At 67.9% G+C, this 14,984-nt stretch overlaps 5 protein-coding genes across 5 annotated transcripts in view; 3 read left to right on the top strand and 2 right to left on the bottom strand.

Annotated features, from left to right (window-relative positions):
- Positions 1 to 4: 4 nt before the first annotated feature.
- Positions 5 to 1,833, bottom strand: EMIHUDRAFT_230846 (hypothetical protein; the record flags this gene model as incomplete). Its single annotated transcript, XM_005784871.1, has 5 exons — positions 5 to 176; positions 414 to 490; positions 621 to 905; positions 1,002 to 1,028; positions 1,111 to 1,833. 5 exons carry the CDS (start codon positions 1,831 to 1,833, stop codon positions 5 to 7), a joined length of 1,284 nt encoding a protein of 427 aa, XP_005784928.1.
- A 239-nt stretch (positions 1,834 to 2,072) lies between these two features.
- EMIHUDRAFT_112344 (hypothetical protein) lies at positions 2,073 to 4,033 on the top strand (the record flags this gene model as incomplete). The annotated part of the gene is made up of 3 exons (XM_005784870.1): positions 2,073 to 3,157; positions 3,328 to 3,535; positions 3,782 to 4,033. 3 exons carry the CDS (start codon positions 2,073 to 2,075, stop codon positions 4,031 to 4,033), a joined length of 1,545 nt encoding a protein of 514 aa, XP_005784927.1.
- A 745-nt stretch (positions 4,034 to 4,778) lies between these two features.
- On the top strand, positions 4,779 to 5,606 carry EMIHUDRAFT_364510 (hypothetical protein). The gene has a single exon (XM_005784869.1). It carries the CDS (start codon positions 5,028 to 5,030, stop codon positions 5,241 to 5,243), a length of 216 nt encoding a protein of 71 aa, XP_005784926.1. The 5' UTR covers positions 4,779 to 5,027; the 3' UTR covers positions 5,244 to 5,606.
- Positions 5,607 to 5,887: 281 nt separating this feature from the next.
- Positions 5,888 to 7,546, bottom strand: EMIHUDRAFT_230844 (hypothetical protein; the record flags this gene model as incomplete). The annotated part of the gene is made up of 4 exons (XM_005784868.1): positions 5,888 to 5,944; positions 6,039 to 6,140; positions 6,595 to 6,653; positions 6,817 to 7,546. 4 exons carry the CDS (start codon positions 7,544 to 7,546, stop codon positions 5,888 to 5,890), a joined length of 948 nt encoding a protein of 315 aa, XP_005784925.1.
- A 2,690-nt stretch (positions 7,547 to 10,236) lies between these two features.
- EMIHUDRAFT_112342 (hypothetical protein) overlaps positions 10,237 to 14,984 on the top strand; it is a gene marked incomplete at both ends in the record, with an annotated part of 25,983 nt that continues 21,235 nt past the window's right edge. Inside the window, 2 exons of the mRNA XM_005784867.1 lie at positions 10,237 to 11,896; positions 12,262 to 14,601. Coding sequence (XP_005784924.1) covers positions 10,237 to 11,896; positions 12,262 to 14,601 — 4,000 coding nt within the window. The remainder of the gene's footprint in view (positions 11,897 to 12,261; positions 14,602 to 14,984) is intronic.

Genomic DNA, 14,984 nt, shown 5'->3' with positions numbered 1-14,984 from the left:
GAATTTAAGGATCCATGGCCCCGTTGGTCGCGGGGAGTGAGACTCCCTGCCTTTTTGGGAGGTAAAATCCGTGGAGCCGCGCAACAGGCCAGGGAGACTTGCGGCGGAACCCTTCGGCATTCTCGCGCGAGCGCGAGCCGGCGAGCGCGTCCAGCTCGTCGAGGAAGAGGACGCACCTGCGGGTAGAAGAGCGCGAGGTGACCCCACGTGAAAGATAAATGAGAATGACGCACCTGCGGGCAGAAGAGCGCGGGCAGAGAGGCGGGCGGATGCTCGGCGAGGGGGGGAGGGGAGGGGGCGTGTGCGGGGATGCATCGAGGAGGGCGACGCGCCGGCCGAGCCGTCCGCACTCGTCGAAGAGGGCAGCGAGCTGCTGCTCCGCCTACAGCGACGCTCCGAGGCGGCTCAGGCACCCGCCGCCGCCCGTCGAGAGGGGGGAGGGGCAGGGAGGCTGCTGCGCTGCCTTTCCGTACCACTTCGACATCAGTGCCTCGAGCGGGACGTACACGAGAGGGAGGCCCGCCGACGCGGCGGCGATGCGCGCCGCCGTCGTCTTTCCGGTCCCGGGCGGGCCTGCGGCGAGGCTCCGGGAAGGGTCAGGGAAGGGTCCGCGCCGCCACCCCTTGCTTGTGGGGCGCGGTGCCGTAGAAGAGCAGCGTGCCCGCGCGGTCGCCCTTGGTGGTGAGGGTGCGGGTGCCGGCTCGCACCGCCGCGAAGGCCTCGGGGTGCTGCAGCGGCAGGAGCAGCGCCTCCTCCACCTGCAGCCGCGTCTCCTCGGCGCCCGCCAGCGCGTCCCAAGTGATGTCCTCCTCCTCCTCCTCGTCCCCGCCCGCCTCTGGCGGCAGCGCCACCCGCGCACCCATCCCCTCGAGCCGCTCGACGCTCTCGCCCTGCGCGTCGACCACCTGCCCCGCGCCGGACGAGTCACGAGAAGAATGGAGAGGGGAGTAGTCCTACTCGGCCGGTGCACACGATAAGGAGGGGGCTCCTCGGCCGGGCACCTGCCCCGCCAGGTGGTCCTCGTACTCCTTCTCGCGGCCGGGGAGAGGGACCTAAGCGATAGCGATAAGATCAGAAGGAAGGACGCTCGCCCTACTCTTTCCCCGCGACCAGAGGGGCCTCGTCGCTCGCACGGCCGTACCCCGCGCTCGGCTGGCCGTACCCCGCGCCCGACTGCGTGTAGCTGCTCTGCTGCCCGAAGCTGCTCTTCTCCCAGTGCGGCTCTGCCTGGTACCCGCTGCCGGCCGGCTGCCCGCTGCCCGCCGCGCCTCCCTCTGCCGCAGGAGGAGGGGGGTCGGGCGGCGGGACGCCGTGCGGCCTCTTGAAGTCGGCGGTGGGGAGGTCGTAAAAGTTGTTGCGCAGCCCGGGCGACTTGTGCCGCCGCTCTGCGTCGACTGGTGGCGGCTGCCGGTACGACCGCCGCGGCCCAGCCTGAGGGCCTGGAGGCTGCTGCGAAAAGGTGTCGTACTCCCTGTCCCTCGCCGCGGGGCCGCGCCCTGGCATCGGCCCTCCCGCCTGGCCGCGGCCCGGCATCGGCCCTGCCACCGGGCCACGAGGGCCTGGGACGTACCGAGGTGGCGGCTCGTAGAAGTCCGGCGGAGGGCCCTGTGGCATGCCACGCCCGCGCCCGCGAGGGCCAGGACGTGGCTGCGGGCCCCGAAAGCCTGGAACCATGCCGCGCCGTGCGTCTTCGCGGGCCATCCTTCGCTCCTCTGCCGACCGGTACGGCTGGGGGCCAATCATGCGCGGCGCGGCCGCGCGAGGCGCCGACGGGTGGAGGGCCGTCAGCGACGGCTGGACCACCGCGATGTGGAAGACGGCGGGGAAGAGCATTGTTCACAGAGTCACAAGGCCCAGCGGGCTAGGACCCTCGGTGCGCTGGCTAAGACCGCAGCCGCTCCTTCCACTCAGTCGACGCTTGTCGAAGACGTTGGAGATCTCAAGTGCCGTGCCTTTTCTTTTTTCAGTTGATCAACTGAAAAAAGAAAAAAGAAAAACCGCGCCCCGGCCCCTCTCTTGACAGTCCTAGCCGCGCAAACACCTTTCTCGGGCTGTTGGCTGTTCGCTCCTCAATGGCTGCCATCCAGGACGAGGCGCGGCGAGGAGGAGAGGCGGGTGAGGACGCGGAGGACACACAGGACACGGAACTCGCTCAAGCGCTCGCCCTTTCGCTCGAGAGCCCGGGTCCGCCCTCGCGCTTTGGCGCTCTTGCGGACGGCGCCGAGGGCGGCGCCCAGACCGCTGAAGACGAGAGCTTACAGCAGGCCCTGCTGCAGAGCATGGAGCAGCCCGGGCCGCTCGACGAAGACGCTGCCCTCGCGGCGGCGCTGGCGGCCAGCATGCAGGACGCAGGCCCGGCCGTGGCCGCGGGTTACGACGACAGTGAGCGCGAGCGGCAGGAGCTCGACCACGCCCTCGCCCTCAGCCTCAGCGACCCGGCGGCCGATCCCGACGCCGCCGCCGCCGCCGCCGCCAACAACAACAACAACACCGCCGCCGCCGCCGCCACCGCCGCCGCCGGCGCAGCCTCGAGCAGCGGCGGAGCGGTGGAGTCGCAGAGTGAGCGGGAGCAGAGGGAGCTGCGAGAGGCGCTGGAGGCGGCAGAGGCGGCGGACGAGGCCGAGGCGCTGGAGCTGGCGAGCCGGCTCGAGCGCGAGGAGCGCGAGGCGGAGGAGAGGCGGCGGCAGCAGGTCCGTCAGCAGGAGGAGGCGGACCAGGCGCTCGTGGCGGAGATGTTTGCGACGGACGAGGCGGCGAGGGCGAGGCGCGACGAGGAGAGGGCGGCGGCGGCGCTCGACGAGGAGAGGGCGGCGCCGCTGGACCTTGACGCCCTCGTCGCACTTTCGCTGCAGAGAGAGGAGGACGAGTCGGGCGGCGGCCGCGAGGAGGCGGAGAGGCGGCGAGCGCAGGAGGAGGCGGACCACGCGTTTGCGGCGGAGCTGATTGCGAAGGAGGAGAGTGCGGCGGAAGGCGAGGCGGCGGGCGAGGAGTGGGACGCACAGCTCGCGGCGTCGCTGCAGGAGGAGCAGGAGGAGCCGCGCGCCAACCAAGGCGTTCCGAGGGAGCCGCAGCCAGGTGCAGACACCAGGAGCGCCTCGGCCTCCGCCTCCGCCTTTGGCGGCGGCGGCGGCGCGGCGGCGGGAGGGGGCGGGGGCGGGTGGAGCGAGGTGACGCGACGGCAGCCGGCGCCGCGGCGGGCGCCTCCCGCGCCTGCGCCCTCTCGAGCCGCCGCGCCCGCTCGCGCCCGCACGCCTCCGCCGTGCGCCAAGAGGAGGGTCCTCGCTCGGGGGGTGTGAAGAGGTGTCGACGCGCTGCGGGTGTGGATAGGTACGAGAAGTGGATGGTCATCATCGACGGGCTCAACGTCGGGCGGGCGCACGGCTCGGTCGGCTGGAAGAGCCCGCTCGTGCCCGCGGCGGAGATCTCTGCGTCGGGGCCGCTGTGGAAGAAGCCAATCTGCGGGCAAGCGATCCTGCAGTCCGTCAACGACGTGATGGCCAAGGGGCACGACGTCAAGGTCTTTCTTCCCCAGTGGGTGCGCGCCGGCGGCCGTCCAGCTCCGCGCCCGCCCTTCGCCGCGCCGCCCGACGCCCCCGACACCTCTCTCCGGGCCGGCGGCCGCAGGTTGTCGAGGCACCGAGGCCAGGCACGCCAGACAGGCGAGCGTACGGCTTCAACGACCTGATCGCCCTCGCGGAGAAGCGCAACTCGGAGCGCGCCCCCCGCGCGCGCCTCGGCCGCCCCCGCGCGGCCCTCACCGCGCGGGCTCTCCCTGCGGCAGGACGGCTCTCCCATGCTCGAGCTCACGCCGTCGATGGCGAGCGACGACCACTTCTTCCTCGAGTTCGCGACGCGGTACGAGGCGGAGGGCGACTACCCCGTGCGCGTGCTCTCCAACGACCACTTCCGGAAGGAGGTGGAGCAGGGCAACATCTCAGCAGGCTGGCGGGACGAGCACACGATCAAGTACAAGTTCATGCACATGCCTCGGAGCGGGCTCAGGCTCTCCACCGCACCCACCCTCCCGGGGTGAAGCCGGGGGCCATGCGCCCGGCACCGCCGAGCAGGCCGCCGCCGCCTGCGGGTTTGTGTGTGTGTGTGTACGTATTCCTACCCCCAGCGTCGCGTCGCGGGAGGCGTCGGGAACAGGGACCAAGGTCTAGACCGAGGTCAGCTGATCAAAACCTGAGCGGTCAGGACGAGGAGCGAAAGCGACAGCGACAGAAAGCTGTGAAAAAAGCCAAGACTTAAGACCTAAGACGGCCAACACGAAACCTATAACCTTCGCGTTACGGCTAATCGTGTTTATGCACACCAACGCGCGATGGACGTGGACGCGGGAGGAACGGCCAAGCTGCACGACCACGAGGCGCGCGGCGGCGTCCCACTCCCACAGGCCGCCGAGGAAGCGCGCGGGGGCGATTTGAGAACGAACGTAGCGATTCGATGAGCCAGGGGGAGGGGGCGAACCAGCAGCATCACGAGGGCGAGGAGCCGATGACGAAAGCGCAGAGAAAGCGGGAGCGCCAGCGGAGATGTGGAAGGGATCAGAGTGGTCTGACCAGCAAGAAGACGGGTCGAGGCCCTCCGTAGGCTCATGAGGCGTCCCTCTTCCCTCTTCAATAGAGGGATAGTCATCTGGACCCAAAGGTTGGTGCCCAGCAGGTGTGAGTGCAGAGCCGCGTGCAAGGCTCTGCGGTACTGGTGATCGCGGGGGTGATGCTCCGATAAACCCGCCGGATCTTCGACAAAAGCAGGGACATTTCTTTTTTTGGAAGGGTAGGTGTGAATACAGCTTTCTGGTAGGGTTACATCGACGAACTATGCGGCAATCGACTGGGGGGCAGCCCCCCAGCACATCCCGCACAGAGACCTGGATGTAACCCGATTGTGAGCGTGAGTGAAACCGCCGATGCGATTGCTCATTGCTCAGTCAGTGACCGACAGTCAGTCGCAGCAGACTTTGACGATTGGCGGCCTCGCGCCCTCAGTCGCCCTCCTCTACTAACGGCCCTGCCCCAGCCCAGATGCCTCATCCAGGGTGGTGCAACCACTCGCGCAGGGAGGGAGAGACAGTCGGCGATCTGCGCCGCGCAGATGAGCTCCGCCTCGTCTGCGTCGAGGACGTCCACCGCAGGGCTATCATAGCGCCATATGACGCACTGCCTGTTGTTCATTACTTCGCAGGTGCCAACGTCGAGGACAATCTCACTGGTGGCGGCTGCACTCCCGGCCGGCGGTAGGAGAGATGAAGGCTAATGTACTTGGCAGTGTACGGGGCCTTCCGGCGTGAACAGTGCCCCGGGACGAAAGAGGAGGCGACGTCTCTCTCGTCCACGAGCGCCTCGATGTGCGCATCGACGGTGTAACCAGCTTTGAGAGACGGGAACGAACGGCGGTGAATCGCCGACAGGTGCGCCTTCGTTCCTACCACCACTCCCACCACCGCCAGCTCCGCCGTGGACCTTGCCGGGCCCTCTGATGATGTAGTACCGTGGAGCAGTTCGTCCGAGCCGTTGTTGTACTCTGCTGTGGCGCCAGCTCGGTGTACAATACGGACGAAGACGGCCACAGCAACGGTGTAACCAGCGCGAGCAGGCAGCGCGAACCGCTGTGCTCGGCGCCGGCCGCCGAAATCCTCTCAGAGTTCTTTGGCATAGGGGAACCCCAACCCTAAATTTTCTTCGCCTGCGGCGGGCCATCACTTGGATTCGCTGCTTTCGGATTCATAGCTCTTTCGCACGCCTTTATCCGTCACTCCCCCGAAGATTGGAGGTGTTGATTTATGCACAAATCTATGTGTTGCGAGCGCTAGATGGCGAAATTTTCTTCGCCTCCGGCGGGGCCGCTCGCCGCGGGGCTAGAGAGGGACTTTTGTCGATGTCGGCTAGAAGTGCTGCACCTTTTTGAGAATTTCACCCGCGGGTGAGGCTGCAAAGCCATCCTCGATCCGGGTGCCGTCTCAGACGACTGTAGATTGGTATAAGGTATAAGGAACTCGTATCCGAGTGGTTAAAGGGAATGGCGTCGTGCGACACCGGGTTGTGTGTGTCACATGACACAAAGAGGTCGACTGTCTCGCGGCGCGGCGGCCCCACGAGAAGCAGTCGGGAGACTATTACGTGCCAATATTTGGGCGCCTATTCGGCGCCCGACGGAGGTGCCAATATTAGGGATCTAGGTGGCGTGACGTGCCACTGCACAGGGTGTGGGAATATAGGGATATAGGTAGACTATTCGTCACTGTGGGGGGGGGGGAGAGTGTGATAATAGGGGTGCTGAGGTGGGGCTGGGTGGAGGTGATTCTCCGGGTCAGTCTGGAGGTCATTCTCCACCACCTCCTGCGACAGCTGGGTAGCCATTCCCCCGGGGAGGGGGGCCGTCAGAGGCTGTGTCAGGAGCTGTCTGAGTCGGGGAGGGGGGCCGTCAGAGGCTGTGTCAGGAGCTGTCTGAGTCGAACTTGTTTGTATGATACCAACTGGCGTTGAGTTGAACCACCGGTATTATTCACACCCCGGAGGGCTGGTGTATCCATCTCGTGGCTGGTGGCCTGGTAGACTGGTAGCTTGTAGTTTGAGCCTGGTAGCTTGGCACTCTCTGTGCCTGGTAGCCTGGGTGGCGCTCTGATATGGATAACCCTGTCAGCCCTGTGCCTGTAGCCGCGTAGGTAGCTTGGATGGCGCTCTGATATGGGTAACCCTGTCAGCCCTGTGCCTGTAGCTTGCCTGGTAGCTTGGATGGCTGGGGCGTGGCACTTATTCGCACCGTTGGAGTGGCACCGTTTGCTGTAGCACCGTTTGGGGGAGTGGCGCACACCGTCGGCCATCGACTTGAGTTCGGCCATCATCTCCTCGCCGATGCCCTGGCCCCGGAACTCGCGACGAGTCGCAAATGCCGGGCAGAAGAGGTAGCTGAGATGCCTAACAAACCAGCATGCAGCGAGGAGCTCCTTCTGCTCGTTCAACGCGACGAGCGCGCGGTAGCCGCGGCGGTACTCCAATAGCGTAGCGGGCCACTCGTCGAAGCTCTCCTTCATAAGCTGCTCGACGTCACGGACCAGCCATGCTGGCGTATCCCTGCCGAGGATCTCGAAGGTTAAGGCGGTGCTCACCTCCTTGTCAGCAGAGTCGGCGTTGAAGGTGCCGCCTGCCTTGCCAACGGCTGCGGTGGCAGCCGCGTCACCAGGCGACGCATGAAGGTCGCGTGAGACGGCTGGTTCGCCGGACGGTGGCGCGAGAAGCGAAACGGGCGAAGGCGGCGACGAGGAGGCCGCGCGAGCCGAGGTAGCTCCGAGAACGACTTCGAGCACGACGTCGAGCTCAGCCTTGAGCTTAGCCGCGGCAGCTGGACGGACGGCTGAGGGAAAAAGCTTGAGGAATTCACCGTAGAGCGCCCAGAGGGGGTGGAAGTGCGCCGTCATCCAATACCCATCTAGAACGTCTTCCCGATGCAGCCCGCTTAGATCCTCGTCTTGGCCCAGCTGCTCGCACAAACCATCGAGATGCTTCGGGGTTGTGTCACACAGCTCGTCCAGCAGCGCTTGCATGCGCAAGTATACGCCGCTCCCAATGTTGAATAAGCCGCCGGGGCACCATGGCCTCCTCGCCACCTCGTCGATGATGCTTTGGAAATGTTCCCGGTTGCCCGAGATCATGTCCGAAAAGGTCCAGGTGAACGACAAACAGGAGCTGAGGAAGTCGATAGCTGAAACTGGCACAACAGCGGCGGCGGTAGCGGTCCCGGCCGCGACATCATCCGTAACCGGAGAGGTAAGCGAAGCGTCGGCTGCCGGCCCAACTGGCGGCTCGACAGGCGAAAAAACTGCCTCCGTGCTCCCTCCCCTGCAGGCTCCATCCCCCGGCGAGGGGGAGGCGTGTGCAGTACCGGGCGCGCCTGACTGCGGCAGCGGCACTGGTGCTGGTGGCTGCCCTGCGGCGGTCAGCAGAGGCAATGGTGATACACCGAGGTTCTGGGCAGGTTCCCGCGCGCCCAAAGCCTCGTCGGGTGTTCGTCCAAGTTCTGTTGATTCGTATCGTTGCGTCCCGCTGCGAGTTCACTGCAAGTGGCCTGATCGCTGCCACGGTCAAGCCACACCCTTCCGGGTCTGGTGAGGCTTCCGTCGGAGGAGAGCTCGCCGGCAGCCTGGCAGAAGGCATTCCAGCTGGCATAGCCCCCTCCCCAACGGAGCCAGGCGGCGATGACTTGTCAAGTACATCGATGCCGCCCTTGGGCTCGGTGTTGCCACACCAAGCCTGCCCAACGTGGTGTGGAAGGGATCAGAGTGGTCTGACCAGCAAGAAGACGGGTCGAGGCCCTCCGTAGGCTCATGAGGCGTCCCTCTTCCCTCTTCAATAGAGGGATAGTCATCTGGACCCAAAGGTTGGTGCCCAGCAGGTGTGAGTGCAGAGCCGCGTGCAAGGCTCTGCGGTACTGGTGATCGCGGGTGAGGCTGCAAAGCCATCCTCGATCCGGGTGCCGTCTCAGACGACTGTAGATTGGTATAAGGTATAAGGAACTCGTATCCGAGTGGTTAAAGGGAATGGCGTCGTGCGACACCGGGTTGTGTGTGTCACATGACACAAAGAGGTCGACTGTCTCGCGGCGCGGCGGCCCCACGAGAAGCAGTCGGGAGACTATTACGTGCCAATATTTGGGCGCCTATTCGGCGCCCGACGGAGGTGCCAATATTAGGGATCTAGGTGGCGTGACGTGCCACTGCACAGGGTGTGGGAATATAGGGATATAGGTAGACTATTCGTCACTGTGGGGGGGGGGGGGGGAGAGTGTGATAATAGGGGTGCTGAGGTGGGGCTGGGTGGAGGTGATTCTCCGGGTCAGTCTGGAGGTCATTCTCCACCACCTCCTGCGACAGGAGAAGGAGAGGGCCCGCCACGGTGCACGGAAGCCTAGAGATGATTTCAGACGGAGACGCGCCGACCAACCGTACTAAGCCGACAGAGGAAGGGGGCTCCGAAAGGCCGCGCATGCCCTCGCATGCCGGGCGAATAGGCAGGTCCCAGACCTCCCCCTTCCCGATGAACGTGGTTCATGGTGGGTGTTCTGTTCATAACGCTACTTACTTGTACTTGTAGTAACCACGATCGATGCGAGGACGCAAGTCCACCAACCTCGGCCATTCCAACGGCCAGACCGCTCGCTTAAGGCTGATCGGCTATAGCTAGACGAGCGGTCTACCCCCGACGGGGCGGTCGGGATCACGGGGGATGACATCTTGCCTCCCGGCACGCCGGGAGGAGGTGGTTGCTCCGCCGCCGGACCCCCCCCTCCACCACCCTCGCCCAGGGATCTACAACGCTGTCTTAAGGTCCGACCTGTGGGCTCTGCCTGCGCTCGGCACCGGGCACCGCCTCGGTATACAAAATGCGCCTGCGGGCGGACCCTTACAGATCACAGATCACACCAACGCGCGGGCGAGCGACAGAGATCAGCTGATGCGGGCTTCGCAAGAAACGCTGTCTTTTCTTTTTTTCAGTGTCCTGTTGTGACTGACCTGGCTCTGCCCCAAGTGCACAGAGGGGACGTGGCACCGAGTGGCGTATAGTGCCGTACGCTCACGCAGGATGTGTGGCAGCCCAGCCTGGCTGAGACCTGAGTGTCCTCCACCTGGTGAGTTTGTGTGTCTGTGTGTCGCTCGTGCGTGTCGTCGTCTTCACTCTTATATTGGTTATCACTCTTCTGTCTCGCGAGAGAGATTTGTTGTTTGTTTGTCTCGCGTCCACCCATACCGCGCTGTGCCTGTGGTGTCCAGTCCAGGCCTGACTGTTCATCTGTTCTTCACCTTCCTACCTAACCTAACCTACTACAAGTGAACGAACAAGAAGTCAACGACGCACGCACAGTGCCAGAGGCAAAGCTCAAATAAACGCATGCATTTTCTTTTTCCCAATCTGTGATAGTGCTAGCACGCGCCAGTTCGCACCTGTGTCGAGCCTGTCTGCTATAAATAAAATAAATAAAACGGACACACCAAACAAGGGGTGGGAGAAGGACAGGGTCCCCACCTGCGCGAGCAGGATCTTGTAAGGACGATCAGGGACAGAAAGAAAGAAAGAAAACAGACGGGCCAAGGGAGGGATGGGAGGACGGCACGCCGCCACCACACAGGGATTTTCAGGGACAAAAGAAAGAAAGAAAACAGACAACCCGGATGTTCAAATTCTTTTTTCCAATCAGGGCGCTGTGACTCGCTGACCTGCTCTGTGTGTGGGCCAGACTATGTCCATCGACATCGAGGTGCGGCAGTGGGACGGCGTCTTCCAGGGCGGCTGGTTCTGCGCCACTGCGGTAAGGCGCGACGAGCGCAACAAAAAGGTGCTCTTGCGCTATCACACCGAGGCAGACGGAGCACCGATCCAAGCGTGGGCGCCGTCACAGTGTGTTCGGCAGATGCCGCCTTCAGCCTCGCACGGGTGGGCGGCGTCGATCCAGGATGGCGCGCCCGTCCACGTTGCTCGCGGCGGCGGCTTCTGGCTCGCGCGCATAGAAGGGCGGCGGAGGTCGGAGGGTTCTGCGGAGGCGTCGAGCTCGAGTGCCGGTGCTGCCACCGGCTGGATCTTCACCGTGCGCGAGTCGAGCGGCACCGTGCATGTGGTTGGCGAAGACGAGCTGCGGCCCGCCTGGCTGCTCAACCCCGACGGCGAGGCGCCCATCGCGACCTGGAGGGAAGCGCGCACCTTGGATGAGGCGCTCGCCGACGACTCTCGCTTTGTACCAACCTCGCCGCCTCTGGTGATGGACCGCGAGCCAGACGCTCTCGGCGCAGGAGCGCCCGAGGCAGAGACGAATGTCTCGGGGGCGGAGGCGGCAATGCCAGCCCCGGCGCCCTCAGCGGAACCGGAACCCGCGGCGGCGGCAGCGCTGGCGGCGGCGGCGGCGGCGCTGCCGCCTTCTTCACCCTCGAGCTGCGCCGCGCCCTCTCCCGACTGGGTGCAGCTGGGGAGCGAGGTCGAGTTCTCGGACGCGTCCGGCGCGTGGTGCTCCGGCGAGCTCCTCTCTCTCCTCGACGCGGAGGGCGCCGCGGCGTCGGCAGGCGGGGCGGCGGTGACGGCGGTGGTCAAGAGCCGGCTGGCTGTCAGCGCGGGGCCGTACTCGGCGGGCAAGCTGCTGCTGCTGCGCACGCGGGTGCCTGTGGCCGACCTCCGGCCACGGCCGCCGCCGCCGCCGCCCTCCTTCCTCTCCCCCGCGACGGTTGGCAGCCGGCTCCAGCTCCGCTTCGAGGGCGCGTGGTGGGAGGTGGAGCTGCGGGGAGTGCTTCCGGCCGCCGGCACCGCCGAGGCGCCGGGCGGCGAGGGCGAGGGCGTGGAGGGGGAGGGCGGCGCAGCTGGCGAGAGTGCAGCAACTGGCGAGGGCGGCGCAGCAGCTGGCGAGGGCGGCGCAGCAGCTGGCGAGGGCGGCGCAGCAGCTGGCGAGGGCGGTGCGCAGGAGAGGAGCCCCGCCGCGCGCGAGAGCCGCTACTGCGTCGCGAGCGAGCGGCACCCGGAGGTGGGTGGCGAGGTGCGCGCCCCCATGCTGCGGCCGGCGTGGGTCTGGGAGGCTGGCCAGTGGCGCGCCGAGGGGAGCCTGGCGGACGGCGATGGCGCCGGCTGCCGCGAGGTGGGCGGCGATGGGGAGAAGAAGGAGGAGGAGGAGAGCAGGGTGAGGGCGGGCTCGCACGAGGGCTCGAGCGCGCCGCCCGCACTGCGAGGCGCCGCGCCGCGAGAGGTGTCCGGCCTGCGCGTGCGGGTGTGGGACGCCTCGTCCGGTGGCGGAGCGCGGCGAGTGATGCTCGGCACGGCGGTCGGGTACGCGCCTGGGATGGGCCTCTGCGTCAGCCTCGACCCTGTGCCGCTGGGCCCTGTGGCGCGCGATGCCGCCAAACCAAAGTCGAGGGGCGGCGGTGCCGCCGCCGCCGCCGCCGCCGCAGCCAATGCCAACGCCACCGCCGCTTCAGCCGCCGCCGCCGCCGCCGCCGCCGCCAGTGCCGCCAGAGCCGCCGATGCCGCGGCTGCCGCGGCTGCCGCCGCTCCCTCCCCATCACCTGCTTCCTCCTCCTCCGCCGCCCCCCCGCCCGGCGGTGATGACGAGCGGCCGCCGCCAGTGCCGCCAGAGCCGCCGATGCCGCGGCTGCCGCGGCTGCCGCCGCTCCCTCCCCATCACCTGCTTCCTCCTCCTCCGCCGCCCCCCCGCCCGGCGGTGATGACGAGCCGGAGGAGGGCTCCGACGCAGCCGCAGCCCCGCCCACGGCGGCCGCCACCTGCGCAGACTTCTCGCCAAAGCCTGCCCTGGGGCAGTGCGAGCGCAACCCGCTCTGCGTGCGCGGCTTTCGGCACGGCGGTCGCGGCGGGAAATGCTCCTCCGCCCTTCCGGACGCGCGCCTGCGTCGCACCAGCCGGCCACGCCCGAGCCACGACTCTCCTCCTCCGGCCCTCACTCCCGCGAGCTCGGCAGAGTCCGCCGCGCCTGCTCGCCGCGGCCCTTGCGTGTGGGTTGGCTCCGGGGCGTCGTGGGAGTGGGTCCCTCTCGACGAGGCGCCGAGGAGCGCCGGCGACGAGGCGGAGGCTGCCGCGCGCGGGCTGGCGGCTGCGCGCGCGACCGCCCTGCTGAGCGCGTTCGCTCCGGCGAGCTCTTCCGGCGTCGAGAAGCCCGGCGCGAAGAAGCGGGCGGCGGAGGCGGCGACGCGCGAGAGCCTAGAGGTGGGGCGGCGCGTCGAGCTGTGGGGGCGCGAGGAGGGCTTCTTCGGCTCGTGGTACGAGGCCGAGGTTGTGCGTGTGCGCGGCTCGCAGGTCCAGGTCGCCATCCTCGAGCTGTACGACGACGAGGGCCCGACGGACCCGGAGAGCGACGAGCCGCCGCCGCCGCACCGCCGCCTGCGCGAGTGGTGGCCCGTCAGCCGCGTGCGACCAATGCCTCCGCCCGCCCCCTCGCTCGCGGGGCTGCGGAAGGGGGACCGCGTCGACCTGCGGCACGAGGGCGGCTGGTGGGAGGTTGGCGTCACGGCGCTCCTGCCTCGCGGCGGCGTGCGCGTGACGTACGAGTTGGGCGCCGCCTCGCACTCTCTCTCCGCGGAGGGCATCGAGAGCGGCTCGCTGCGGCCGTGCTGGTTCTGGCGCCCCGACGGCTCCTGGATGACGTGGCACCAGCACGCGGCGGCCGCTGCAAAGCGACAAAAGGCGGGCGGCAGCGTCGGCAAGGCGGGCGGCAAGGGCAGCAGCGCCAAGGCTCCACCCTCGCCGAAGCCGCCAGCCCACTGCGCCGGACGACCAGCCTGGCGGCTTCCCGAGGCTAACGGCGCCGGCCCCTCCGGACGAGCTGCCGCCGGCGAGCTGCGGCCCGCCGCCACGGCAGCCGGCACCTCCAAGTCGGCGCAGCCGGCATCGCCGAGGGAGCCCGTCGCGGCAGACGGCGGACCGCTGTCGCCCAGCACGCCGCACGGAGGCAGCGGGCCCAAGGGCGACAGCCGCCGCAGCCCACTTGGCCGCCCGCCGCAGGGTTTGGCGCTGCAGCGGCACCAGGCGCTCTACGGCGGGTCTGCGGCGGTGGTGCCGTGCGAGCTTCCGAGCCCGGACCCCGCGCAGCCGTCCCTCTTCTTTCCGTGCCGCGAGGCAGCTCTCCAGTTCGCCGCCGAGTGGGCGGAACAGATCGCCCCGCTGTCGGTCGCCGAGGGAGCGCGCCAGCTGCTGTGGCACTTCCCGGCCGGCGCTTCTGTCAAGGTGCGCTGCACCCGCGAGGGCAACGAGTTGGGCTTGCCGCTCGGCGACGTGCGTGCCCGAGTCATCTCGCTCGACGAGGCGCGCGGCGGGCTGCTCCTCTGCCCCGACTCGCCCTACGGCTCGCTATTCTCCGTGCACCGGCTGTCGAACTTGCTGAACCGAAGCGGCAAGTGGAAGGCGGCCTTCAAGCTGCTCCGCGAGCCGCACTCCACGCCGAACGCGCCGCTGCAGGCGGCGGACGGCAGGCCAATCCCGCTGCAGCCGACTTGGGAGTGGTGCGATGAGCATGGGCTACCGGCGCCGCACGCCAGCCGGCGCATTTGGGTGGCGGACGCCGCTTGCCCCGGCGCACGGCAGCAGGTGCTGCAGCAGCAGCTCAAGGAGCAGCAGCAGAAGCTCAAGGAGCAGCAGCAGGCGCAGGCGCTGGAGCTGCTGCAGCAGGCGCAGGCGCAGCCGTCGCTGCCGTCGCCAGCGTCACCAAAGAAGCAGTGGGCAGCAGGGGGGCTCGGCCCTTGCATCCTGACGGAGGGCTGCATCCGCGGGTTCAAGCACGGCGGGAAGGGCGGGAAGTGCAAGGTGCCTGGTATCGGCTCACCCACCGCCGCTCCCGCCGCCGCCAAGGTTTGCGCCCCACCGGCGCGCGCGTGGTGGGCGGGGACTTGTGGCGGCCTGTCGGCGGGCACCGGCTGGCAGCGGGTCATCTACGACGACGGCTTCGAGCGCTTCCACAACGTGCCAAAGCTGCTCGCCCAGGGGCTGGCCTCGTGGGTGGAGCCGAGCGACGCTCGTGAGCCGAGCGGCGCCCAGCCAGACATCGGCGCTCGGCAGGCGGTTGTGGGGCCCGCCGGCTGCTCTGCAGGCGAGGAGCCCGCCTCGGCAAAGGGGGAGGCCGGTGCTGGCGGCGAGGCCCAGCGGCACGCTCAAAAGGCCGCTGCGCAGGGCGACTCGGGCGTGGAGAGGCTCCGCCTGGAAGCGACGCTGGCGGCCGCTGCGCTCCTGCCGCGCCCGCAGCCCCGCGTGGGGGAGGAGAGAGGCGCGAGCGGCGCTCCCTCCGCCGCACCCCTACCTCTCCTCCCCAGCGCGCCGCTGCCGGCCGAGTCGTCGCCGAGGTCGGGACTTGCGCAGGAAGAGCGCCGCTCAGAGCCACCGTTGCACCACCCGCAGCCGAGGGCGCACTACGGCCGCAGCTTGCCTGTCGTGTGGGCCGCCGCGCCGCCCGCGGCGCACTACCAGCCGCCCGCTCCGTGGGGCCCGGTTGCCTCGTGGGGCCGGCAC

Source organism: Emiliania huxleyi, assembly GCF_000372725.1.
Source record: "Emiliania huxleyi CCMP1516 chromosome Unknown EMIHUscaffold_167, whole genome shotgun sequence".
Lineage (NCBI taxonomy): Eukaryota > Haptophyta > Isochrysidales > Noelaerhabdaceae > Emiliania > Emiliania huxleyi.
The sequence above is the reverse complement of the archived record's forward strand: the minus strand, read 5'-3'. Positions and strand labels throughout refer to the sequence as shown.

Excerpts from the sequence above, each read along its gene's own strand:
- EMIHUDRAFT_364510 (XM_005784869.1), top strand. The coding sequence starts at position 5,028 with ATGCCTCATCCAGGGTGGTGCAACCACTCGCGCAGGGAGGGAGAGACA.